The sequence below is a fragment of the Nyctereutes procyonoides genome, unplaced genomic scaffold (assembly GCF_905146905.1).
Source record: "Nyctereutes procyonoides isolate TBG_1078 unplaced genomic scaffold, NYPRO_anot_genome, whole genome shotgun sequence".
In the NCBI taxonomy this organism is placed as follows: domain Eukaryota; kingdom Metazoa; phylum Chordata; class Mammalia; order Carnivora; family Canidae; genus Nyctereutes; species Nyctereutes procyonoides.
Window position 1 is genome coordinate 2,832,882 of NW_026575128.1, and position 27,563 is coordinate 2,860,444.

Consider the following 27,563-nt stretch of genomic DNA (forward strand, 5'->3'; position numbering starts at 1 on the left):
TGCCTCAATTGTCACGTTAAATAATTACCACTGATCGTTTCTGACAAATACACTGAGGACAGAGCTTTTGGCATTGTGAGCTGTGAGTCAAATAAAGACAAGTCTTGAGGGGGACGCCTGGGCAGTTCAGCAGTTGAGTGTCTGCCTTTGGCTCAGGGTGCAATCCCAGAGTCCCAGGATCGAGTCCCACATTGGGTCTCCTGCATGGAGCCTCCTTCACCCCCTGCCTGTGTCTGCCTGTCTCTGTGTCTCTCATGAATGAATAAATAAAATCTTAAAGAAGAAGAAGACGATGACAAATCTTGGGAATGGAGCTTTTCAGAAAAGTTGCCAGAAGAATCAAATAGTGACAATTCTCTGGGGATAGGCTTTTGCAGAATTCCAAAATCCATTCTGCTTCCTCAGTTGGCTGCTAGGCTGCTGGTTTTCATGACTGTAGTTTTGTTTTAATTTTTTTTTTTAATTTATGATAGTCACAGAGAGAGAGAGAGAGAGAGAGAGAGAGAGAGAGGCAGAGACATAGGCAGAGGGAGAAGCAGGCTCCATGCACCGGGAGCCCGACGTGGGATTCGATCCCGGGTCTCCAGGATCGTGCCCTGGGCCAAAGGCAGGCACCAAACCGCTGCGCCACGCAGGGATCCACGACTGTAGTTTTTAGGCTGTTTTCAAGGTTACTGTGAAGTCGGGGAGAAGCTGGGAAGTAGTGCAAGCTGAATGCCACCGACTTCACTGTTCTTAGTGAGACTCATCTGTTTTGCTTGAATAAAACCTTCTTGAGTTGTACTAAGCCTTTATTAACTTCTGGGTTCTTTTTTTTTTTTTTAATTAATTTTTATTGGTGTTCAATTTACCAACATACAGAATAACACCCAGTGCTCATCCCGTCAAGCGTCCCCCTCAGTGCCCGTCACCCATTCACCCCCACCCCCCGCCCTCCTCCCCCTCCACCACCCCTAGTTCATTTCCCAGAGTTAGAAGTCTTTATGTTCTGTCTCCCTTTCTGATATTTCTCACACACTTCTTCTCCCTTCCCTTATATTCCCCTTCACTATTATTCATATTCCCCAAATGAATGAGAACATACACTGTTTGTCCTTCTCCGATTGACTCACCCCAACTTCTGGGGTTCTGAAAAATTTAATCTTACTCACTCTCTGGTTATAAATGCTGATAACTTGGATCTCTAAATTTCCATCTCAGATCTCTCTCCTTCAGTCTCACAGTGTGTGAATTCTGTTTGCTGTTCCTCTCCCTTGTGTCTTGTTCATCTTTGTATCCCTAGTGCCTAACAGAGTCTTCCAATGAAAACATGTTAAATGACTGGAAAATATGCCTATATTATTTCTTACAATAATACGCAAATCTAAAATGATCTTAAAACAAAATGTCGGGATGCCTGAGTAGCTCAGTGGTTGAGCATCTGCTTTCAGCTCAGGGCGTGATCCTGGGTCCTGGGATCAAGTGCCGCATTGGGCTCCCTGTGGGGAGTCAGCTTCTCCCTCTGCCTATGTCTCTGCCTGTGTGTGTCTCTCATGAATAAATAAATACAATCTTTAAAAAAAAAAAAAAAGCCTACTTTTTTTTTTTTTTTAAAGATTTACTTATTTGAGAGAGTGAGTGTGAGCATGCACAAGCATGGGTGGGGAGGGGCAGAGGGAGAAAGAATCTTAAACAAACTCTGTGCTGAGCATGGACCCAGACTCAGGGCTCAATCTCGTGACCCTGATATCACGACCTGAGCCGAAACCAAGAGTTGGGTGTTTAATCAACTGTGCCACCCAGGTGCCCCAATACCTACTTGTATCTTAAAAAGAAAAGAAAAAAAGATAACCTTGGATATTGTAGGAAATGAACTGTGGGGACAAGAGCGGATGGAATTAGAAGACTTTCATAATAAACAGCCAATTAAACACCAACGGTATATATAACCGGTAGCCAAATGGCATAAGAGAAGGTGAGCAGAGGCAGCGTATGTGGCTCATTTTCACAATTAGGCTACCAAGGTGAACTAGTATTCTGGTCAGTGCCATTGTTGAAATATTTTATCATTTTTTTCCTCTAGACTAGCAGTTTTCAATCTAGTATTTTCCTGATCAGTTCTGAGGCATAATGCAAATAATCTGTTCCTCATAACAGACTTTTAAAACTGGGGCACCTGGAAAGATATCTTTTCAAAGCTACTTACAAGAACTCTGCCTCAAGAGAGAAAATATTTATTAGGCAAATCCTCAGTTCTTCATACAGCCTTTTGAACTTAATCTATTTTTTCTGAGTGTACCATTCATTTCCCATATAATGCAGTAAAATTATTTAGATTTTAATTTTTTAATCTAATCATGCACTCTGTTATTATTCCTTGTTCAGGATCCATCTTAATCTTGATTTTTATTTAAACTACACCTGAAATTTCTATGCTCCTGTTTACTTTTTCTTCTACTCCCAAACAGAATTCCCAATGGATCCTGTTTAAATGTATCTGCTCTGTTTATCATCTACACCTAGTGACTATGTCAATTCCCACCAGTGTTAGACTAGTGAGTAAATTAAGTCCTGTTTGTCTTTTCATTTCCCCATCAAGAGAAGAAACAAGCCTCTCCTGCTGTATCTATTAACATTGGACACCAAAGATATAGTTCATTCAGGGATTAAAACTGAAATGGACTCCTATCTTAACTGTGCCAAGAATTCTACTGACAGATTCCTTGCCTCTTCATAACAATAGAAATGTTTTGTGTTTAAAACATCATTATCCTCATATGTGTGGAAAACTTGATCTTTGCAAAGATTTCCTCTTTCAATAATAAAAAAATAGAGGAGACATCCACTTGGGACACTAGGACATGGCTGAATCTGTAACTTTCATTAAAAACCTTTCATATGCTGTGAGGGGGCATTTGACGGGATGAGCACTAGGTGATATGCTATATGTTGGCAAATTGAACTCCAAAAAAAATTTTTTTAAAGCCCTTATTTAAAATTAATAGCAATATTATCTCATTCAATTGTAAATGAAACTAGAACTTAAGGATCCACTGAGTTCTGAATGTGGGGTTCTGAATTTTGACTTTCAAGATGATCCCCTCAATTAATCTTAATTGTATGTGTCTGGCTAAATCTTCCCCAGCAGAGGTATCCTGTTACACACATCCATTATGGTGATACCCACAGGAGCCAACATACAAGTAGTTTTATTCCCAGCTGTTGCTCAAGTTAATTTGACTCTTCTCCTGAATTCTGCTCAAGTAGATGGCAAATGTGTATAGAGCCCTGTTACCTTACAACATATGCTGATTTTAAACTCCAATTAATGAACATCTAGTGATTCATTAGTACTTTTCCAAAGTTAAATTCAAAGATTCTCTTTAATTCTGTTGTCAGCTGCAAAAGAAGGCATCACTGGAGAAGAGACTAATTATGGTGGTTAGCAGTGTTCCTTTCAAAATAATTTTATGATGTGTGTTACATGTTTTTGCATAGATTTATTTAATTCCAATAATCATAAAACTGCTTTAAATCACACCTATACATAAGTATATAAATATGAACAAAATGAATTACCACTAAGATGTTTCCTATTTTAACATGGCTCATCATGTTTACCAACTGGAGATAAGTTATACTGCACTGCCAGGAAGCAAGATCTGTGTTCAAGCCTGAGCTTGAACTCTCTAATTTAATGCAGGCTGGACCTTGGAAACATTATGATCTTGGCCTTAGTTTCATCACTGGTAAAACATGGAGGGTTAGACTAAATGATATTTAATGTTTGCTATACACTGGAATATCTGATTCTTGTAAAGCAAAGGCTAGCCAACACTCTTTTATAAAGTGCCAGATATAAAATATTGTCAACTTCTACGGCCAGGTAGTTTCTCTTACAGCTATTCAACTCCTATTGTAAAGTAAAAACAGCCATAAACATAAACAAATGAGTATGACTGTGTTCCAGTTAAACTTTACTTACAAAAACATGCAGTTGGGTGGATTTGGTCCACAGGCCATGGTTTGATAACCGCTGTTGTAGAGAATCAAATCATATTTCCTCTAATTCCGTTCCTTACAAACTCAACAAATTTGTTGAAAGGAATTAATTATGTAACTTTAGGAAAAAATTCTGTTTTGTTGCCTTGTTACTAGTAAACCAGAGAAGGTCATGAATACAAACAAGGCCAATTATTCTCCCAATCTCTCTCTGTTGTCCATACCTTCTCCAACAGTCTAGTCAGTTAGCAGAACGCCGCCATTCTTCTGGTCTCCCAGGCCTTAGGAGTCTCTTGACAGCATCTCTGCACATTATCCTCTATTTCTGTCCTGTCAGCAAGTCCTGTTCTTTCTCCTCTTGCTAACTCTAACCTCTTCTAAACCTAATACATTCTCCTTCTGTCTAAGCTTCCTAAAACAGTTTCAGTCATTTCCCTTTCTACCTTTAAAACCTTTCTAATTTCTACTGCATCTACTCTGCCACAGCAAGGTGTGCTCTAGTGGGCCCCTATAACATACACGTTCATTTTTCTGCCTTTACTATCATAGGCAGTTATCCCAAAACCATTTCTTTCTACCCATCCAAACACTACCATCGTTTCAAGGTCCAACTCAAGGATCAATTTTTTTTTCAAGGATCAATTTTTATAAAGCTTTATATTATAGTTTAGGGGCAGCAGTATACACCTTAGTATTTATCTCCCTATAATTGTTTCTAGCAACCAAACTAGGCAATATATACTCTTCTGTTTTTGCCGATGCTTCATACAATGCTACAAACAAAATAAGTTTTAAATAAACAAAGACTGAGACATTAAAGGAAAAACTGCTAACTTATAGAATGAAAAGGAATCAAATTCATAGTCTAGCTTTTCTGCTTCTTCTGAATGAATTCTTCTGGTATATATCAGGTGCTGAATATAACCATTACTGTAATTTAAAAACTCTAATCAGGGATCCCTGGGTGGCGCAGCGGTTTGGCGCCTGCCTTTGGCCCAGGGCGCGATCCTGGAGACCCGGGATCGAATCCCATGTCGGGCTCCCGGTGCATGGAGCCTGCTTCTCCCTCTGCCTGTTTTCTCTGCCTCTCTCTCTCTCTCATTCTATGTGACTATCATAAATAAATAAAAATTAAAAAAAAAATAAATAAAAAATAAAAACTCTAATCAATTTTCCCAAACACAGTTCCCAGCTGTTACTAGAGGTATGCACTCTCCTGTCTCCTTACCCTTCCCAATAATGCAAATAAATTAGCATACAGGCTTACAAATAAATAAATTAGCATACAGGCTTAAAGTCGGTCCCTCATGAATGACTATTATGCTGCTAAGTATTCTAGAATGTAGAGATACACCTAAACAAACCTGTCCTCATCCTTCCAAAATTTTCAATCTAGTGGGTGGAAGGAGAAGCAGCAAATATGATGTCTAGTGGAAGGAGTAATATAAACATAAAGAAAAAACAGATAGGTAAGGGGACGGAATATGAAGGGGACCATTTTAGATGTATCTGTATTTGTTTATAATAATGACAACAGGTATTACTTGAAAAATCGGGCAGAGTAGAGGGATGGGATTTTTTTTTTAATATTTTATTCATTTATTCACGAGAGACAGAGAAAGAGGTAGTGACACAGGTAGAGGAAGAAGCAGGCTCCCTGCAGTGAGCCTGATGCAGAACTTGATCCCAGGACCCCAGGATCACGACATGAGCTGAAGGCAGATGCTCCACTGCTGAGCCACCCCGGTATTCCGGGATACTATTTTAGATGGGACAAGGAGGAAGGTCTCTCTGATATGGCAATATTGAGGAAGGTTGTGAATGATGTTAAGGGGAACAAGCCATCCAGAAGATCTTGCAGAAGGGCATTCCATGCAGAGGAAATGGCAATTACAAAGCTCTAAGTTAGGAATATAATTAGTTTGTTCAAACAACAGCAAAGACAAGGCAGCTAGAGAGCAGTGACCATTAAGTTGTATAAGATACTATCAGAGATATTTATAGAAATAGCCAGGGGCCATAACACACAGAATAAAGACTTCTGATTTATTCTGAAGAAGACAGAAAGCTATTGAATGGTTTTGATCGAAGGGATGTAATGGCTCCATTTAAGTTTTAAAGAGATTATTCTAGTTACTTTTGGGAAGAATGTAGAGGGCAAGAGTGAAAACAAGTAGGCCAGTTCAGAGGCTTATAGATTCATCTTTGCAACCCCAATGCCTAAGGCAGCATTTGTCATATAAACCCTATATATCCCATATATATCACCTAGGATATTTATTATCCTGTATCTTTAATACAGTATTAGTGATAGTATACCAAACTCAGGTTTGTTTGTTTTTAAGGTATTTATTTATTTGTTTGTTTATTTACGAGAGAGAGAGAGAGAGAGAGAGAGAGAGAGAGAGAGAGAGAGAGAGAGAGACGCACAGGCAGAGGGAGAAGCAGGCTCTATGCAGGGAGTCCAACGTGGGACTCGATCCTGGGTCTCCAAGATCAGGCCCTGGGACGAAGGCAGTGCTAAATCGTCGACCACCTGGGCTGCCCCCAAACTCAGGTTTGAATCTCAGCTTAACCACTTTCATGTAAGCATGAACATATTATTTGATCTGAGCCTCAGTTTCCTCACCAAAAAAATGGAGCTACTCATGAGTCGTTGTGAGAAGTGAATGTGACAATCTGTATAAAGCATTTGGCATAGTGCTTAACATATAGTAAGGACTCAAACATTGAGTCTGGACAGCAACAGACTTCATTCAGAAGAAAGCTCATAAAAACAAAGCCCTAATGCCAGGAAGATCAGGAGCTTAGTTATGGACGTGTGAAGTCTAAGCTGCTATTAGCCATACCAGTAGAGACAGTGATCAAGCAGTTGGATCAAGCCCTACCAGAGGAGAGGTTTGGGCTGGAGATAAAATATTTCGGATTCAGATTACAGTTGGTATTTAAAGCCATGAATCAAAAAGAGGTCACTGAGCGGATATGTATAGGTAGAAAATAAAGGACGCTCAAGGAAGGAGAGAGTCCTAGGGTACTGAGGAGGAAGAGCAAGGTAGAACTAAGAAAGACTAATCAGTCAAGTGCATAGAAAACCAAGAGAGCGTGATACCTAGAATCCAAGTGGGAAAACTGTTAAAGTTGGGATCCCTGGGTGGCGCAGCGGTTTGGCGCCTGCCTTTGGCCTGGGGCGCGATCCTGGAGACCCAGGATCGAATCCCACATCGGGCTCCAGGTGCATGGAGCCTGCTTCTCCCTCTGCCTGTGTCTCTGCCTCTCTCTCTCTCTCTCTCTGTAACTATCATAAATAAATAAAAATTAAAAAAAAAAAAAGAAAACTGTTAAAGTTTAAAAGACAACGTCAGATTGAGTTAGATGAAAACTGAGAAATCATCGTTGGATTTAGTGATGTGGTGGACTGGCAGGGGTGAATGCCATATTGCAATGTACAATGTGCTCAGGAAAAGGGGGGACACCTGGGTGGCTCAGAAGCTGAGTGTCTACGCCTTTGGCTCAGGTCATGATCCTGGGGTCCTCGGATTGAGTCTTTAGTCAGGATCCCTGCCTATGCCTACATCTCTGCCTCTCTTTCTGTGTCTCTCATGAATAAATAAGACCTTTAAAAAAACAATCTTTAAAACAATGTGTTTAAAGAGAAAAATGTTAGAACAGTAAATTCACACAATTCATTTAAGAAATTAGGCTGAAAGGCCAGGAGAAAAATGAGGGGAGGGGGAGGAATCACTGGAAGGGAAGTGGAATCTAAAAATTTCCTTTTTAAAGATGAAAGAAATAACAGCATAAATAAATGCTGACAGGATGGTTACAGCAGAGGGGCAACTTATGATGCAGTAGAAAAAAGAAGTACTGTAGCATGATCTCTGAGAGGGCGAGAGCAGATGGGATGTGATAGTGAAGTCAAGAGGATTGCTTAGGTGGGAGAACAGATACCATTATCCTTAGTAATGGAAGCAAAGGAGTGCATGTACTGATACAAATAGATGAACGATGTCATGGAAGCAGCTTACAGAAATTCTCTCCTAACTGCCTGAATTTCCTCAGAGAAATAGGGAGAAAGTTCATCAGTAGATAGGGCGATAGGGCACAAGACGTTGTAAGTTTGAAGAGAAAGGACAAACTATGAAATAGTAATCTACAAAAGTGGAAAGTGAAAGGCCTAAAAAAAATTTAGTGTGACTGATTTCAAGTGAAATCGGTAGGCTGGTTTCCTCCATCCAAGTTTGACCCTACTGGTGCAGGTAAAGATATGGAGTAGGTAAAGATTCAGGGATAATCAGGATGCTGGTTAGTCAAGTAAGTACAATTAAGGGAGAGACAGTAGAGAAACTAAAGAAGTGATAATATTAATTATGGAAAAGCAAAGTAAGGAGGGAAATGAATACATGAGAAGGATGAGGGAGAGTGAAAAGGTGATAGGATCAACAGATTCTTGGTCCTGCAGTGAGAGAGGCAGAAAGACAGAGTTGCATTTGGAGTAGGAAACTATAAATAAAACTGTAAATTGAAATTGTCATTAAAGTTTAAGAATTATTACAGCATAAAACCAAATCCTTGGGATTCTTACCTTCATAAGAAAAGGTCAGTGTAGAGGTAAAATGAAAATCCATGTACCAGATCTTAGAGATTACAGGTAGATGATGGAATATACTAGGAATTCCTCATCTTTCTCTGTATAATTTATCAAAAACTATTAGAGAAAGCAAGCTCCAACTTTTTTAAAGAAAAAACACATTTTTGACTCAAAATAGTTTTTAAAAAAGACTCAACTGCTTTATTATTTTCCAGGGTGTCCAGCTTATCCACTTAATAAGAGTTCAAAATGTATTTCTGGGTTCTAAAGCTCTGTACTTCTCTGCTTACAGTTACATATATGAAGTAACTTAAGCTAAGTGCCATTCTCTTTAGTTTATCTCTTGATGTCAGTATTAATAATTTCTGCATTTCCCAAATACAAGAAAGCATTACTTAAAAACAAAAACTTTCACATTTGAAGATTTCAAAGCAAACCATTGCCCAAACACATAAATACCCATCTGTATATTTTTTAATTATCTACTTTTCAAATCCACCTACAGGACAACTTTATACTCAATCTGTTGAACAGCTATATGCAATTAAAATGGTACTTTTCAGTAGTCAGAAAAAAAAAGTCTTGGTTTTCATCCTGCCATATGACATTTATAAAAATCTATTAAATTCATAGTAATTTGCTTTACCCACCTCCTTAATAGCATCTTCATTAGGGAGAATGGAACATAAGCATGTGATGTAGGCTTGCTGAAAAGATGACACATTTGAAATTTCTTTAGATTCTGCACATAGTTTTGATAAAGCAGTGGCCTGAGGAATGCAGTTAGATTTCAACAAATGTTTTATTCGCATTTGTAGAAAGGAAGGTCCTTCTTGTGCAATCAATTTATTGACTAGAAAAGAGGAAAAATAAAAATCTGGTAACATACCTCATAACATGTCAAGGTTAAGATGCAAGTTTGGTATCTTTTGTTGTTGGTTTGTTTTTAGTGAATAAACATTCAGTTGATATAACTTGGGAAGTTTATTCTGATCTCAATATTCATCTAATAGAGCAGAGAGCAAAATAAACTAAATTTGCTAATGATTCCCACATTACTTAGTAGTTTTATTCTGAACACCAAACCTCTTCATAAAACTACTAACATTTTATCAAAATTAATTATTTGACTTTCTCTTCCCTCACTTTCTGATAAGGATATTAAGGAATACAGAAATGAACCGTAAGCGTAAGTGCAAGAAAAAGACGTAACCTATGTAATATTAACAACTACCACTTGAACACTTTTATGAGGTACCAAGCTTTAGGCTGAGTGTTTCTAATATACCTTTCATTTATTCTTCACACCACCACCAAGGCAAGTATTATTATCCCCACTTTAAGGTTAGGAAAATTAATATTCAGAGAAATTAGGTAACTTGCCAAGGATTCCAAAGCCAGTGGTGTTCTTTCCTCTAAACCAGGAATTTCTCAAAGTGTGTTCCACCGACCAAAAGACCTGAGAGATAGTCCTAGAAAAAAAAAGGATTCCTTGGTCAAATCTCTGAACAGTCCTGCAATAAAGAAAACTGTTCACTTTTATTTAACCCAATGTCTCCCAAACTGATTTGACCAGAGAACCCTTTTACACATATTATTAGTACAATGTAAAATATATGTTCCTGGTTCAGTACACACTTTGGAAAATGCTGCTCTGAACACTACTGAATATTAAGCACCCAAGCACTGACTTTTACAGTGTTCCAGACAATCCCTAGATTTATGAATAACAGATACTCAACAAATATGTGACATCATTATATACCATTATTTAAAAAACAGAGGTGAGAATACTGTATGCTAAGATAAGTCATGAGCAAACAAACTGCTTTAAGTGTTTCATCTAAAAGAGTGTTTCTCAAACTTGAAAGTGCCTTCTAAATAACCGCGAGTATCCTTTTAAAATGCAGGTTCTAATTCAGTAGGTCTGAAATGGGACCTGAGATTTTGCTTTTCTAACAAGCCTCTCAGATGATGCCCACGCTGCTATGTCTACAGGCTATACATGAGTAGAAATCATTAATATTAATAATAAACCACTGAACTCAGGGAGGATAAACCATTGGCTCAGTCTTAATTACAGAACTGTACAGTTTTTCATTTTTTCAAAAAATTTAAATTCTAGCTAGTTAACATACAGTGCAATATTGATTTCAAGAGAATTCAGTGGTTCATCACTTACATACAACACCCAGTGCTCTTCATAAGTGCCCTCCTTAAAACTCATCACCCATTTAGCCCATCTTCCACCCACCTCCCTCCATCAACCCTCATTTTGTTCTCTATGGTTAAGTCTCTTATGGTTTGCTAGCCCCCTTTACCCCCCAACCCCAGATTTATATGTTTTGTTTCTTAAATTTCACACATGAATGAATGGTATTTGTCTTCTCTGACTTATTTTGCTTAGCAGAGTACACTAGTTCCATCCACATTGTTGCAAATGGCAAGATTTCAATCTTTTTGATGGCTGAGTAATATTTCATTTTACACACATACACACAATCTCCTTTATCCATTCTTCAGTCGGTGGACAGCTGGGCTCATTCCATAGTTTGGCTATTGTTTATAAAGCTTTTAAAATTTTTTTCAAAAACAGGTAATACTGCATATGCTCATGACACAAAACGCAAAAAGCCCAAAAAGGTGTACAATTACATTGTCTCCTTTCTGCCCTAACTCCATTCTTCCAGTCTTCCTCTTAAAAAACAGTAACTTTCCAATTTCTTATTTATCATTCCAGAAATATTTTGAGTACAGAGGACCTATTTTTTCCCCCACTAAATATAATTCATTCTATATAGGCAAGAAGGTGCTCATTTCCTGTGGTACTTCAAAAGGTCTAGATTCTAGAGCTCCAACGCTGCAGATTTTGGTTTAGCAGGTGAAGCCTGGAGCTGGAATGGGGGGAGGGAGTGAATGTGTGTGTTGGTTTTAAGTTCCATAGATACTCTAGGGGTGCCTGGGTAGCTCAGATGGTTAAGTGTCTGCCTTAGGCTTAGGTCGGATCTCCACGTCCTGGAATCAATCCCCATGTTGGGCTCCTGGCTCAGCAGGGAGTCTGCTTCTCTCTCTGCCTCTCTTCCCTGCTAATGCTGTGTTGTGTGTGTGCGCGCATGTATCTCAAATGAATAAATAAAATCTTTTAAAAAATAAAATAAATTCCATAGGTACTCTAATATCTAGTCAAGGTCAAAAAGTATGTACAGAAAACAGATCACTTTCACTTAGATTTTTCTATTTTAGTCCCACAGACACTAAATTCCACAAAATGAACTCATAATCATATCTCCCACTCAAATAGCTCCTTATTCCTTACTTCTATTTTCAGTAATGGCATTCTCTTAATCATACAGAAACGAAATTTTGGCATTATACTTCCTTGCCAACTCTGTCCCTCAATTATTATTATATCCTTATTGTATCCTAGCAATTCTTTAAACTCTCCAATCTAATTCTTCCATCCTACTTCCTGCCACATCTGTCACTCCAATATCCTATCCTACCCAACATCAGATTCTGCTCTGTTTATCTGTCCTACCAGGTTAAGCAGAGTCACAAATCCCACCATAAGTACAGGTATGTATCTATACAAGCCACTCTCTTCTAAATTTTCACAGCATTTTACTTCTTTCACCACACTTATTTTTCTCTTTAACCATAGGAATAAAGGATTACAGTTTAAAGAGGTTAAGATCTCAAGTTTTGGAATCACTAATATGAGGCTGAATTATGACTGGCATATACTAGCTGTGAGACCCTTGGGCAAATTAACTGACCTCTCTGAGCCTCAAGTTTATCTATAAAAAAAAAGTTAGTAATATCCACCTCACAGAGCTGAAGGAATCATAAATGAAATACCAGTAATGCAGATAAGATACTTAGTACAGAGCCAGGCACAGAGTAAATGCTCAATATTAGCTGCTGCTATTGGTTTCTGTCATCTCCCTTACAAATTTACATCAACAATTTGTAAACAAATACCACATCTTGTTAACTTCTGTGTTCCCTACAGCAGTACGCACGATGCCTTACGTATTAGAAGGGTTTAATAAAACCATATATTTAGCAACTGAGTGGTTATCACTCTTCAGTCAAAAATTTTTAGTATCTCAGGACACTTAGGTGGCTCAGCAGTTGAGCTCTGCCTTCAGCTCAGGGCATAATCCTGGAGTCCCAGGATTGGGTCCCACATCGGGCTCCCTGCATGGAGCCTGCTTCTCCCTCTGCCTCTTTCTCTGTCTCTCTCATGAATAAACAAATAAAAGCTTAAAAAAAAAAACTTTTAATACCTCTTCACCTGGGCTCAAATTCTGCCTTCCTATTTTAACTATGTGGTCTTGGGCATGTGTAATCTCTTCCTGGTTTATGGACTAAATGAGATATGAAAAGCATTAACATGGTTACAACCATGGTTATGTGGTTACAACATAATAAACTCTAAATTGTAGCTATTATTTCTACTTTACCCAATATACTAGAACAAGTTACACAACTCTATTAACTTTTATTTTTTTAATTACTATTATTTTTTAAAATATTTATTTATTTAGGGATCCCTGGGTGGCACAGCGGTTTAGCGCCTGCCTTTGGCCCAGGGCGCGATCCTGGAGACCCGGGATCGAATCCCACGTCGGGCTCCCTGCATGGAGCCTGCTTCTCCCTCTGCCTATGTCTCTGCCTCTCTCTTTCTCTCTGTGTGACTATCATGGAATAAATAAATAAAATCTTTGAAAAAAATAAAATAAATATATTTATTTATTTATTCATGAGACACAGACTGAGAGAGATGCAGAGACACAGGCAGAGGGAGAAGCAGGCTCCTTGCAGGGAGCCCGATATGGGACTCGATCCTGGATCCCAGGATCACGACCTGAGCCAAAGGCAGGTGCCCAACCACTGAGCTACCCAGGTATCCCTGTATCAACTTTTAACACACAAACCAATCTTGCATTTCATTTATTTTTTAAGATTTATTTGAGAGAGGACGAGAAAGACTGCACATAGAGGGAGGGGCAGGGGAAGAAAGAGTCTCAAGCAGACTCCTCGCTGAGCACAGAGCCCAATGCAGGGTTCAGTATCATGACCCTGAGGTCAAGACCTCAGCTAAAACAAGAGTTGGACAATTAACTAACTGTGCCACCAGGCGCCCCAATCTTGCATTTTATTTTATTTTATTATAGATTTTATTTATTTATTCATGAGAGACACAGAAGCAGAGAGAGAGAGGCAGAGACACAGGCAGAGGGAGAAGTAGGCTCCACTCAGGAAGCCTGACATGGGAATTGATTCTGGGTCTCCAGGATCACACCCTGGGCTGAAGGAGGCACTAAACCACTGAGCCACCCGGGCTGCCCCCAATCTTGAATTTTAAAATTCATTTCAAGTTATGTATCTTAACTTTGTTTTTTATTTATTCAATTTTTGAAAGATTTATTTTATTTATTTTAGAGAGAAATAAAGAAGCGCAAGCAGAAGGGGCAGAGGAAGAGGGAGAGAAAAATCTCAAGTAGACTCTGCACTAAGCATGGAACTCAATGTGGGTTCATCTCACAACTCTGAGACCACAACCTGAGTTGAAACCAAGAGTGAGATGCTTAACTGACTGTGACACTCAGGTGCCCCTCAACTTTGTTTTTAAAAAGGAAATCCTGAGCAGGAAATCCTGTATCCTTTCTGTCATTTTAGTACTTTAAAAATTTTTTTCATTTATTCATTTTAGAAAGAAAGAGTGTGTACAAGTGGGAGGGGCAGAGGGAGAGAGAGAGAAGCCCAAGCCCATGCTGCTAAGCATGGGGCCCTATGCAGGGCTCAATTCCATGACCCCAAGATCACCACCTGAGCCAAAACCAAGAGTCAGATACTCAGCTGACTGTGCCACCCAGGCATCCCACTACAAAATAATTTTTAATTATATATTCTTTCTTCCATCTAGATTCAACAATTGAACCGTTTTTGCCCTTTTACTTAGCTTTTCTTTTCCTGAGCTTTTTTTTTTTAATTTTTATTTATTTATGATAGAGAGAGAGAGAGAGAGAGAGAGAGAGAGAGAGAGAGAGAGAGAGAGAGAAAGAGAGGCAGAGACACAGGCAGAGGGAGAAGCAGGCTCCATGCACCAGCAGCCCGACGTGGGATTCGATCCCGGGTCTCCAGGATCGCGCCCTGGGCCAAAGGCAGGCGCTAAACCGCTGTGCCACCCAGGGATCCCTTTTCCTGAGCTATTTAAAAATAAATTGCAAACATCATGACAGTTTACCTTGTGTATGCTACATTGTGTAAAAATGGTAACATTTAAGGTCCAGTTAAAAACAGCCCTTTTGGGGATCCCTGGTGGCTCAGCGGTTTGGTGCCCACCTTTGGCCCGGGGCATGATCCTGGAGACCCGGGATCGAGTCCCACACTGGGCTCCCTCCATGGGGCCTGCTTCTCCCTCTGTCTGTGTCTCTGCCTCTCTCTCTCTCCATGTCTCTCTTGAATAAATAAATAAAATCTTTATATTAAAAAAAAAGCCCTTTTTCTTTCTTTTTTAATAGGAAAGCCCATTTTTGTTTTTACTAGAGGGTCAAGTGGCACATGACAATCCACAAAATGGCTTCAGAGGTAAATGGTTTAAGGGACACAAAAAATAAACTGGAGTGGGAAATAAAAACAACTGGGAGGAGGTATAGGAGCTGGTTCCTTGTCAGCCTCATTTAGGGAAAGGAGTTAGTGACTCTAAACAAGGATGGAACTCTCTTACAACCACTGGTAGGGGAGAGAGGGAGAAAAAAAAAAGGCTATGGTTTTGGCCCTGCTGAGTCTCAAGGAAAAGGGGGAAAAGCCATTGTTTTTATGTCACAAGTTATGGCAAAGTAAGGGGAGAAGGGTGCTGGAAGGGGTAGAGGTCAATTGGAAAAACTAGCAGATACCAAATGGTAGCTCTGGGTGGTTTTGAGTTGGAGTTAGAATCACTCTATTATGGCATGTGGGGAGGGTCCCCACTGTTGTCAGTGGGCTGAAGTCTCCTGGTCTGTGAGCTGCCTGGATCCAGGTGGCTACTGCCCTCACTACTGTGGGGAGGAGTGGTTCCGTGAGTCATGGGGGTCAGGATGGGAACCACCAGTGTAGCCTTAGCTGGGCTTGGTCTCACCATCCCCATCTTCTGTGATAGGATGCTGGGGTGGCCTGAGGTGGAAAGGCCTTCAGTATCTGGGCTAAAACCTGGGTGGGAGAACCTACTATTTCCCTGCTGACTATGCCCAGCAGAAATGCCCCAAAACACTCATCAATAAGACGATGGTCACTGCTTTCTAGTTTCAAATATATGTTAAAACCTGGGCTATAAGGGCAGTGGAGCCATAAAGGAAGTTTCCTAATCTCCTGACCTGAAATTAGGGTAAGAGTAACTGAGAAAGTAGGCAGACTATATAGGCTACCCATCACTTACATGACAGTTCACAGAATAATCCCTTAGATATGTAGGTGTTCTGTACCCATTCAGAATCTTATAGATAGTGGGGCCTTAATTAATCTTTGAATAGACAGAATAACACAAGGTTATCAGGTGAAGGGTGCTTCTCCTCATCTCTTGATATTTTTCTATATAAAAAGAAATTGCGATTTACTCCTGAGGTAGGGTGATGTATTTGATTAGTACATCATGAGAAAATAAAGTGGGGACCTTTCATGCCACTCTATCCTTTTTTGTCTTGAGTTTAGGCCTGCCTCTAGAAAGTATGAGAGTTAAGTGTTCTTCTCGGCCCTAGTCAAGCCCTATCTGGACTGGGATCTGCCTAATTCTGGGATTCTTCTGAAACTATTTGGCTCTATCCTCTAAGCAACTTTTATTAATAAGAAAGGTGGTTTTAGCCTCCATCTGCTTATATCTACGAAGGGATGACATTTACTGGAACCTCAACAGAACACAATAAAATCAATCGTTTTCTATTAAATAGCTCTTTCTCTTATTCTTTTTTCCTTTGTCAATGTGACTAATAAGCAGTAGATAGCAGAGAGAAGGAACCAAGAATAAGTACTCTTATTGCCAATCTTCTCACTATACAGAAAAACCAAACAGTGTGAATACAGTAGGCTGTCAAACCTGATGAATGAATAAGCTAACTGGGGTATTTTAAGGCATCAATATTCAAATGGTCTGTTTAAGACCTAAATTAAAGACATACCAAAAGTATAAAAACTCTTCTCAATCTCATTTTTATTCCAAAAATATATATTTAACAGAATGTGATCCTTTTAATTTTCTACTACCTTAAAGCAAATGAAATCATAATTGGTGGTATCAAATAAGATAATTTTTTGTGTCTAAAATGCAAGTATCAATTCAAACCCACAAATCTTCTGGTCTTTAACTGACAATTTTGCAAATAAAAGTTTCCATTCTTTGCATTTCTTTACAAAATGCTAAATTCCAATATTTCATAAGTTTAAATCAAAAAGCAATTTTTTTTCATGGTCCTTAGTTGTAGTAACCAGTGAACAACATATGGGCAGTAAAGTTCTACCATATAAGGAAGACTAGAAACAGATTACTCATTTGTATCTCAGGAACTTTGAACATTGTTACTCAATGCAACATTTTAAAGTAAGTACAAGGGATATTTAAAACACTACCTAAAAATGCAAGAATCCTTAGGCAAAACATTAAATGCTTAAGGTTAGTTTTTACTATTTAAAGGAGAGGGGTATAGATACACAGGTGATATTCACAAATTTTTATTCCATTAATCAATTCTAACTCTCTAAGAGCTAAACCTTCCTTCAATATAGTCAGTCAAGTTTTGAGGCTTACCTTCTTCTGTTTCTACTGGCTGTTGAGACAGAATTTTAAGAAGAACTGGGTTTTTCCACACCCCTTCCTTGGTAACGTGAACCAATATTTGTAGGTTATTATTCCCAAATTCCAATAATGCATCATGTGACTCCTAAAACAAAAATAGCACATCCACAAACAGGCTAGTAAGCAATATATAAAATAGTTTTGCCTTTTCAATGTATCTGAACGTCCACAAAAAGGACCATTACCTTGGATTTTCTAAGAAGAAATAAGGGTTTAAAAAAAACTAACCTCAAAGCTTTGTGAATTGTTAGTTTTTTCTTAAAAAAAATGAAACTAGAGTGATTCCACTAAATTAAAGGGCACCTTTAAAATGTTTTCCTAAATTCTCCTTAGGTAAAATTATCACAATTCAATTTACAATTTCACATTACTAGACTATTTTAAGCCCACCGTTCAACTTTCTTTGAAAGGATTCTGAAGTATTCACAAAGGCAAGCTATTCCTTCTAATAGGAATATTATGTAATGATGCCAATTGATATATTTTTTGTTTAAATTCTTCTAACAAAGGACTTTTTTTTAAAAAGATTTCATTTATTTATGAGAGAGAGAGAGAGAGAGAGAGAGAGAGAGAGAGAGATGGGCAGAGGGAGAAGCAGGCTCCATGCAGGGCGCCCAATGTGAACTCCGGGATCATGCCCTGGGCCAAAGGCAGATACTCAAACCACTGAGCTACCCAGGCGTCCCACAAATGACTTTTTAAGTGAAAAGTGGCTATACATAAAATATCATGGAAAGTCTAGGTTAGTAGCTATCATTCTATCTCCTCAGAAAACAAAATATATTGCCAATAATTTGTTCTTTAAAATATTTATGTACACAAAGGATCAGGAGAAAGGGGTCAGAAATACAACTTGACATAAATGATTTAAGTATATGTCACTGTCCTCTATTACTAGTGAATGTTATTGGTTATTCCCATATTCTAAAATTTTAATGTTTTCTCTATTTTAGACTGCCGAAATTCTCAAAAAACATAAGCTTCCATTTATAGCAATATTCTTTGGAAATATAAGTTAATGATGTTCACAGACCTAAGTATATAATCTTATATTCACGTAAGTGAAATATAAGAAATAAAATTAATTTGTCTCCTAATGTCAAAATGATAGGTTTTTAACACATGCATTCCCAATATGCTGAGTTACTTTCTGTAGAGAAAGGGTTAAAAATTTAGAGTTGACACAGAAAGTGGTATTTCTAATTAACAGTTTACTACTAATAGCAATATTTAATCAAAGCTGCAATTTTTCCTTTAAGGGCTTGAACTGTACTCAGGCTTCTTTCTCCTTAACTTAGGATAAGAGACATTTATCCTACAGTGAAGAATAAGATTCCATATACAAATTTCAGAATTTGCAGGGTCTGGTCACCTTATATACAATATCTAACAAACCTGTATCATCACACTTTGGCAGAAAATAATACCATCTACCATGATACACAGCAACTAAAATAAAACGCCACAGTCTGGGTTAAAAAAATAAAAACAGCTTTCTATTTTTCATCTGTTCAAACTACAATGTATTCTGCATAAAGATGATGTGTATAATCCTGTTACCAAAAGGTACATATTATAGCAAAGTTACTTTTAAAAAGTAATATTAGGGGGCAGCCCGGGTGACTCAGCGGTTTAGCACCGCCTTCAGCCCAGGGCGTGATCCTGGAGACCCAGGATCGAGTCCCACACTGAGCTCCCTGCATGGAGCCTGCTTCTCCCTCTGCCTGTGTCTCTGTGCCTCTCTCTCTCTCTCTCTCTCTGTGACTATCATAAATAAATAAAAATTAAAAAAAAAAGATCTAAAAAAGTAATATTAAAGTCTTTAAAAACTATGACAGAATTTAAAAATCATTTTAAAACTTAAATTTGTTAAGGTAAAAAATATACTAGTCCACAGTTTAAAATCTACAATACAGAAGTACTAGCTAGCACAAGAAGTTCACTCTAGCATGATTTATAATAACAGAGATGTGGCCAAATAATTTATGGTGTAATCACCTAACAGAATCACAGGCAATCATAAAATAAGGGAGACCTATATATACAAACCTAGACATACAACCATGATAAAATTAGGTTTAAAAAAGTTGCAAAAAATGAGATCTCATTTTTATTAGAAGACTTATTTCAGGGTATATTTTCATATCCATAGGCAAAACATCTGGAAGGGTTCTACAAGCTAAAGAAAGTGAAATGAGTGTGTTATGTTTGTGGCCTGCTCTGATAAAACTATTCTTTTACCAAAACTTTCTTCAAAACTATCTGCTGCCTTGTCCATTTAACACTGAAATAAGGAAACTTCAGGGGTTTTTACCTTTCAGATTTTAATAAGGACCACGTCTTATCTGTACCTCTACTGCATTGATTTTATTGAACACATATTCAAAAATATGTCCTGTGGAAAAAGTTATGCAGGTAGAGGGAAAAGGCAATGATTTTATGCAGGCATACACTCTAAGAAAATAATAAAGAAATAGGACAGTATTCTCTCTACAAAGGATACTACTATAAATAACAGTAACAGTTCTAAGAAGAGTAATGAGATTTGCCCTTCTAGACTGTCATATGCCGGGACAAAACTACTAGCAAGCCTCAAAACATAGTATGACAAAATCAGTGTGTTATGTATGAAAGATGATTTTAGCAGCTGTATGAATATGTGAAATGAGGATTGCATTGCAGGGATTAAAATAGGCCAAGGACATGACCCAAAAAATCCTCTTCTCCCCCAAAAGAGAAAGATTAACATTATTATCATCTCATTTTGGGTTATATATCCCAAAGGAAAGAAATTTCCAGATAATGAAGTATGTCTCTTAATATGCAGATCTTTACTTGTGCCTACATGAAACACATCCAGGCTACCACAGAGTTTGTGTTCTTGAGGAGCAGCTAGCAAAAAGCAAGCTGTGGTTATAAATCTAAGTATAACTTTGGGCAGCTAATTAACACTCTATGCCTGTCTCCCCATTTGTAGATGGAAATTCAAATGATCCCTACATTGTAAAGTTTGTAACTTGATTAAAAGACACAAAACATGGACGTCTGGGGGGCTCAGTGGTTGAGCGTCTGCCTTTGGCTCAGGGCGTGATCCTGGGATCGAGTCCTGCATTAGGATCCCTGCAGAGAGCCTGCTTCCCCCTCTGCCTTTCTCTTTGTGTCTCTCATGAATAAATAAATAAAATCTTAAAAAAAAAAAGATATAAAACAGTAGAGCAGTATTTAGTATACAGTGGTAACAAATGATGATAGTTATTACTATTGCGTCTATTTTTTGGAATAGTTTTACTGTCTCTATCAGTAACAAGCAAATCTTCCTCCTATCCTATTCTACCCTCCGTAACTTGCTACTTTCTGATGTGCTCACCTATAAGCAAGCTGATAATCAAGTCAATATGAGAGCCAATGTAGCTCTCCTGCAAGTAAAATGCATGAACAGAATCTATGATGACTATTCTGGTTGTCTGAGAGACTTAAAATGCTAGACATAATCCCTGAAATGTTAGGGGAAATTACTAGACAAGTATACTAAGAATGATCCAAATATGGCTACTTTGTAACCAAATATAATTTTACATTTTTAATAGCTTTATTCTGTCTAAAACTTTGTTTTTGAATAATGAAAACATGTGCTGATTTCTAAGCTATATAAAGGCTAACAAAACCAAATGAAAGACAAAAACAATTTTTTAACACGCCTCTTTCATTTGGAAGACCTCTTTCTCAAAATCTCATGAACTTAATACAAATATACAATACACTTGTTTTTCTTCCAAGCTTTCAATTTCAGTTTGCTAGGAGAAATTAACCAGGTATCTTGGGTATCTAAACAGAGATCTTTTTTGAGTCCAAATCAACTCACCTGTAGAGACTGAAGGAAGAGTACCCAGACTTCACATGGCAGTTCACTTTCAGACACTGAAAGCAGTAATTCAAAACAACTCCTATAATGTAAAATAATGAAGTCAGTATATAAATGTGGTTATAAGCATAATAAAATATAGTACGACAGGAATACTGAATACACATTTTATATTTGTTTAGACTATTTGAAATTTGTTTCTTATTCTTTAAATTTTTCCTCAACATTGTTATATTGGCTTTTCAACTTTAAAAAAGAGAAAAAAGAAAAACCAGGAGGCTTTATAATTACATTGGGCTTTAAAACATCTGGTAATATATTCTTTTTAGAAATCACATTCCAAGCAGTTTTATTTAGTTTATTAGGATGTAGGAGGGTACCCAAATAGGAACCATTCTGAGTCCAGAAGACAAAATCAGGAGCTCATGCTATTGTTAATTCAGCTAATAAAGATAAATATATGTAACTGTCATCTATGTAGGTTCTTGTCACTTGCAGAGGAAACAGAAAGACTAGCAAGGCCAAATCTTTACCTCTAACAAATCAAGACCACCTAGACTAGAAGTTACCCTCCCAATCTGTAAGCTAACCCAATCTAAAAGCTGAATAGCTGTTGTACCTTTTCAGTTTGCAGATGAAAATTAAATGAAAGCTATAATTTTATCTGTCACTAGGCCGTCAAATATTAAAACAGCAGCTAGATTATCATGGACTCAGGGTGGTAATCTTATATATACCCTGTTATTTTCTGCTAGTAAAATTATTCTTAGTTCAAATAATATAACTGAATGGCACAATGTCACAATGTCACAGTATCTCCCCCCCAAAATGATCCTTAAAGACCACCACAGTTTCCAGGCACTCTGTCACTCATATTGATGAGGACAGGAAGAAAATGTATCAATCTTGGATGCTAAGCCTGAGGAAGAGATTCTGGAGGCAATTAAAGATTATGTTGTTTGGCTGGAACTTCACTTGCACTTTATCTCCTGGGAACCAGAGTATGAAGGCTCAAAGCAAAGGAAATTTCATTCAAAGGTATGACTTTAATGGTGCACTGAATAACGTGATATCACAGTAAAGAGAAGTCAGGCAAACATCGCAACCAAAAGTACTCAACTTTATCAGCGACTTAAGTACTTAAACTTACAGTACTAATCTGCCAAGCACTAACAGGACATCTTCACATTCAGTAGTTAAATATGGGCGTGCACTGGCAAAGCTTTGGATGGCAAGTCGATACACCTCCAGAAGATACACCATATGTTCTGAGGCATTCTTGTTGTTTGCATATTGCAATAATGTCTAAAAAAAATAAAATTAAAGTATCAATTAAAAAATAAAAATAATGAAGCAGATTTCGTTCTCAAATGCATGGTCCCTCTTCTTTTTTTGAATAAATGCATACACCTTTTATTTGCCTTTTTAGGCTCTGGTTTATTTAGAGGATTCTATTTTCATCACTTACTGAATTGTTTCTGCTGAGTTACAGAAAAGCCAGAACTGCTCTTTTGACATGAGAATAAATCTAAGAGTAGAGCCATAAAATGTCTGTAGTTGTTCTCACAGACAGTTGGTCTGGAGTTTTGATCTCTGAAATTCAATAATGAGTTTCATTAATACGTTAAACTAAGCACTAACCATGTGCCAAGCACTGGGTATCCAAGAATAAGACTATGATCCCCGCCTTCTACAAAAAGAGACTTATTCCTGAGTATGGATCCTCAGCTCTATAGCTCCATCAAATTCACTTTTTCCTGCACCCATAGAACTGATTAGGCTTGATTTACACTCACTAACCAATTTGTGAAAGAATGATGTTATATATTTTTAACTAAGTTTGTTTTTAAAAATTAACATATAGACCAAATACTAATTTATGTTTATAATAGAGTATAGTCATACTACCACCCAGAGTACCCTGTTACCCATACTATGATTTTCTAAGAGGGTATCTGGTGAGTATGAAATCTAAAACAAAGGAAAATGAAATACAATCAAGCCTGATAAACTACATGTGTTCAACACAATAATGTGTTTAAATGATGGTGGAAAGCTGGCTTATGTTCTCTTTGGACAATTCTACAAAATGACTACTAAATTCTTGTTTGGGGACACTCTAGGTTCCTCAGAGTTGTACTCTCTGCTATTATATAGAGATACCTTCTTCTAACAATTGATTAGGTTTTGCTTATGGTCAATTGATATTATCAAGTTAGGTTACCACTTGAATTATGCATAGGCAGGATACAAGTTTTTTCCTCTAGAATACATATTCTGACTGATCTAGTCCTAATTCCTTGGTTGGGGCTACTTCTATAGTAAAGTCATATTTTCAGAGGGTAGCTTTATCCTGAGTGAATTACATATGATTTGAATTTATTACCCCTCCAATAATTTCTTCAAAAAGTTGTGACTTCCTGTCTTTTATTTTTCTGCCTGAAGAACCACAAGTAGCTGTGGAGGCACAGCAGGATTCCACTGGATTTTCTGCAGTTTTAGTTCCCAAAGTAACAGTCCCTATCTATATCTATTCTGATAATTAAGAACTGAATAATCTGGATTACTTTAAAAAAATACCTTAAAGGAAATACATGATAAACAATCATACCATATACAGTAAAAACTCTCTTAGCTAACACATTAGATTATCTGGTCTTTGCATATCTGAATGATCAAGCCATTTATTTTAGTATATCAATTCAAATAAGTGTCTTGCTGCTGTACCACACTTTAGAAATGTGAGTTCCTTCTGTATTTTCGGAAGAGTATTTTGTCCTTATTTAATCAAGTCCCAAATTTTAATAAAAGAAAAAACTTAGTAACAGAGGATCAAGGGCGCCTGGGTGGCTCAGTCCATTGAGCACCTTGAGCTCAGGTCATGTTCCCAAAGTCCTGGGATAGAGCCCTGCATCTGGGCTCCCTGGTCAGCAGGGTGTCCACCTCTCCCTCCCCATCTGCCTCTCCCTCTGTTCATTCTCTCTCTTGCTCTCTCCCTCTCTCTCTCAAATAAATAAATAAAATCTTAAAAAAGAAAAACCCAAAACCCAGAGGATCATAAAACCAACCCCATAACAATCCTTTTCCTGCAGCTGAATGAGTACAGAGAAGGAATGCAGAATATGTACTTCTGTTATGTAAATAAGAGTTCACACAATCTCTCAAGAAATTTATTAAAATCTTTGTTACAAAGTCTGTTTCAGGTCAGCAAATTAATTATTGTCTGCACTGGTTAATCTAAATCCAGAGAGCTTGACAAATTTATACTCAATACCAGATTTTATGCTTCCTGAGGTCAGATATTATGTTATCAATCTTTACAGGCCTAACAATTTACTCACTTCCACTGCCACAGGACATTCTCAAGTCTCACTAAATGTTTGCTGATTAATTCACCATTTTATCCACTGGACAAATATTTACGGATAGCTTACTCTAACCTACACTGCAAGGTGCTGGGGAAAAAGACATGGGGGGGGGGGCCTATCCTCATGGAGCTTTCAGAATGAGTCAACACAGTGTGACAGTTGAAACCACACATGCAAATTAACCAACTGCTGCCTGAAGTATATACAAAGAGAAGGGCAGAGTGCATATAGATGAGGTAGGTCTTTTCAGTCCACCTTCCCACTCAGAATGCTCCTGACACCAATCTAGTACTTTCTGACACTGACATTCCATTAAGACTTCCACAAGTAACACAATTTCAAATATTAAATACCCCATGGGTATTTATGTTTACAGCGTGCCCTATACTGATTTATACATTTTTATATTCCCAAATCTTCACCCTCATGTGTTAGTCCAATTAAATAGGTCTCTTTAGGACAGCCTGGGTGGCTCAGCAGTTTAGCGCCGCCATCAGCTCAGGGCGTGATCCTGGAGAACCGGGATGGAGTCCCACGTCGGGCTCCCTGCATGAAGCCTGCTTCTCCCTCTGCCTGTGTCTCTGCGCACCCCCCCCCATCTCTCATGAATAAATAAAATTTTAAAAAATAAAAATTAAATTACATTAAATTAAAAAATAAATAGGTCTCTTTAACATATCCATTATGACATACCCTGAGCATTTGAACAATCACTGGAACAATCTTCCTCACTATCACCTGTTTTTAAAAAATCCAAGAATGGGGTGCCTAAGTGGCTCAGTCAGTTGAGCATCTGCCTTCAGCTCAGTTCATAATCCCAGGGTCCTGGGATTTAGCCCCACATCAGGCTCAGCAGGGAGCCTACTTTTCCCTCTGCTCCTCCCCCTGCTCATGCTTTCTCTAAATAAATAAAATCTTTTTAAAAATTCAAGATTAAGTTGAATGAATTATAGCCATCCAAATAACATTTTAAGTATCTCATGTAAACAAAATTCCATCAGAAGCAGTAAAGAAAAATAGAGTTCTTACTTCTCCTTAGAAATTTAAATTTTAGACACCAACAAAACTGAAAGAGAAAGGGAAGATAAATAATAAATATGACTCCCTCAAGTTCATTAGGATTCGACAGAGACCAAATTAATGGCCCCTCTCTTTGTTTCAGTTAACTCCTTTATTCCACAAACGCCTACTATGTGGGCAATACTATGGCTAACTACCTGCCCTTAAAAAGCAAGGTATACTGAAAGATCAAATACATCTGTATCTCTATACGCGCTTTGATAATTTTCAACATTTTAATGGCATTTTTATGGCATGCCTGGGTGCTCTCATTTGCATCCCAGACAGATTACTTCTCAAGTCTTTGTTATATTAGACAACTGCCTATTAGACATTTCCATCTGAATGTCCTACTCAATTCTCAAACTCAACATGTCCAAAACATCTTCCCAAGCAAATATGCTCTTCCTCCCATGTTCCATCTGCCTCTTTTTTCAAGAGCTAGAGCTAAAAAAAAACCTATCTTTGACACCATTGCCCCAAAGTTTGTTGATTCAAATTTTTCAACCTCAGAAATACCTGTTTCCTGCCCCTACACTTTACTTTCCATAGACCGTGACCCTAACCAGGCCTCCAACATAGTTTACTATGGACTCACCTGGATTTTAATTTTTTTTTTATTTATTTATGATAGTCACAGAGAGAGAAAGAGAGGCAGAGACATAGGCAGAGGGAGAAGCAGGCTCCATGCACCGGGAGCCCGATGTGGGATTCGATCCCGGGTCTCCAGGATCGTGCCCTGGGCCAAAGGCAGGCGCCAAATGGCTGCGCCACCCAGGGATCCCCTCACCTGGATTTCTACAATAGTTTCTTCTCTAGGCTAAATACTCTCCAGTTCTATATATGTGGTATAATCACAATGTATTTGTAAATAAAAAAAGGCAATGTACAGAGAAAAAAAAAAAACAGAAGGAACTCAACTAAAATGCTAATGTGGCTAGCACAGGGACAGTAGTAGCATTATGAACAAGTTTGTGTTGTCTTTATATTTTTCTAAACTTCTCCAATTTTTTTTAAAGATTTTATTTATTCATGAGAGACAGAGACAGAGACAGAGACATAGGTAGAGGGAGAAGCAAGCTCCCTGGGGGAGCCCAATGCAGGACTCAATCCCATGACCAGAGCCAAAAGGCAGACGCTCAACCACTGAGCCACCCAGGTGCCCCTAAACTTCCCAAATTTTAATGAACATTACCATGTTTTTGATGAAGGAGAGAAAAAATATCTACCCTCATCTGAATTCTACCTACACTCCTCACTACATGGTTCCAAAGAGATTGGAAGCATCCTATTTTCTGAAATTACCAAAGAGGGATTTTTTCTCTCTTTTTTTTTAAGTTTATTTATTTAAAGTAACTTCTACACCCAACATGCTCGAACTCACGACCTCAAGAACAAGAGTTGTGTGTTCTTCCAACTGAGCCAGCCAGGTAACCCAAAAAGGGAGCATTTCTTACAGAATGGCCATATTTTATGCAGAGATGTATTACAATTTAAAACTCAAATGATGGGGTGCTTGGGTGGCTCAGTAGGTTAAGCAAAGTGTCCAACTCTTGATTTCTATTCAGATCATGATCTCGAGGTTGTGGGATTCTTCAGGCTCCATACTCAGCAGGGAATCTGTATGAGATTCTCTCTCCCTTTCCCTCTGCTCCTCCCCTGCTCTCATGGCTGTGTGTGCATGCACTCTCTCTCAAATAAATAAATCTTTGGGGCGTCTAGGTGGCTCAGTCAGTAAGTGTCTGCCTTTGGTTCAGGTCCTGATCTCAGAGTCCTAAGATCAAGCCCTGCATTGGGTTCCCTGCTCTGAGGGGAGCCTGCTTCTTCCTTTCCTTCTGCCCACCGCTCCCTCTGTCAGATAAATAAATAAAA

At 38.1% G+C, this 27,563-nt stretch overlaps 1 protein-coding gene across 2 annotated transcripts in view; it reads right to left on the reverse strand.

Annotated features, from left to right (window-relative positions):
- The window catches only part of RLF (RLF zinc finger), a 92,487-nt gene that overhangs the window by 37,592 nt on the left and 27,332 nt on the right, over positions 1–27,563 (reverse strand). The window contains exons 2-5 of one of the 2 annotated variants that reach the window (XM_055342016.1): positions 22,415–22,569; positions 21,265–21,346; positions 17,355–17,487; positions 9,220–9,422 (exon numbers count right to left, since the gene is read on the reverse strand). In XM_055342016.1, the coding sequence (XP_055197991.1) occupies positions 9,220–9,422; positions 17,355–17,487; positions 21,265–21,346; positions 22,415–22,569 (573 nt within the window). Of the gene's footprint in view, positions 1–9,219; positions 9,423–17,354; positions 17,488–21,264; positions 21,347–22,414; positions 22,570–27,563 lie in introns of those variants that run through there. The other variant, XM_055342017.1, reaches the window with a different exon arrangement.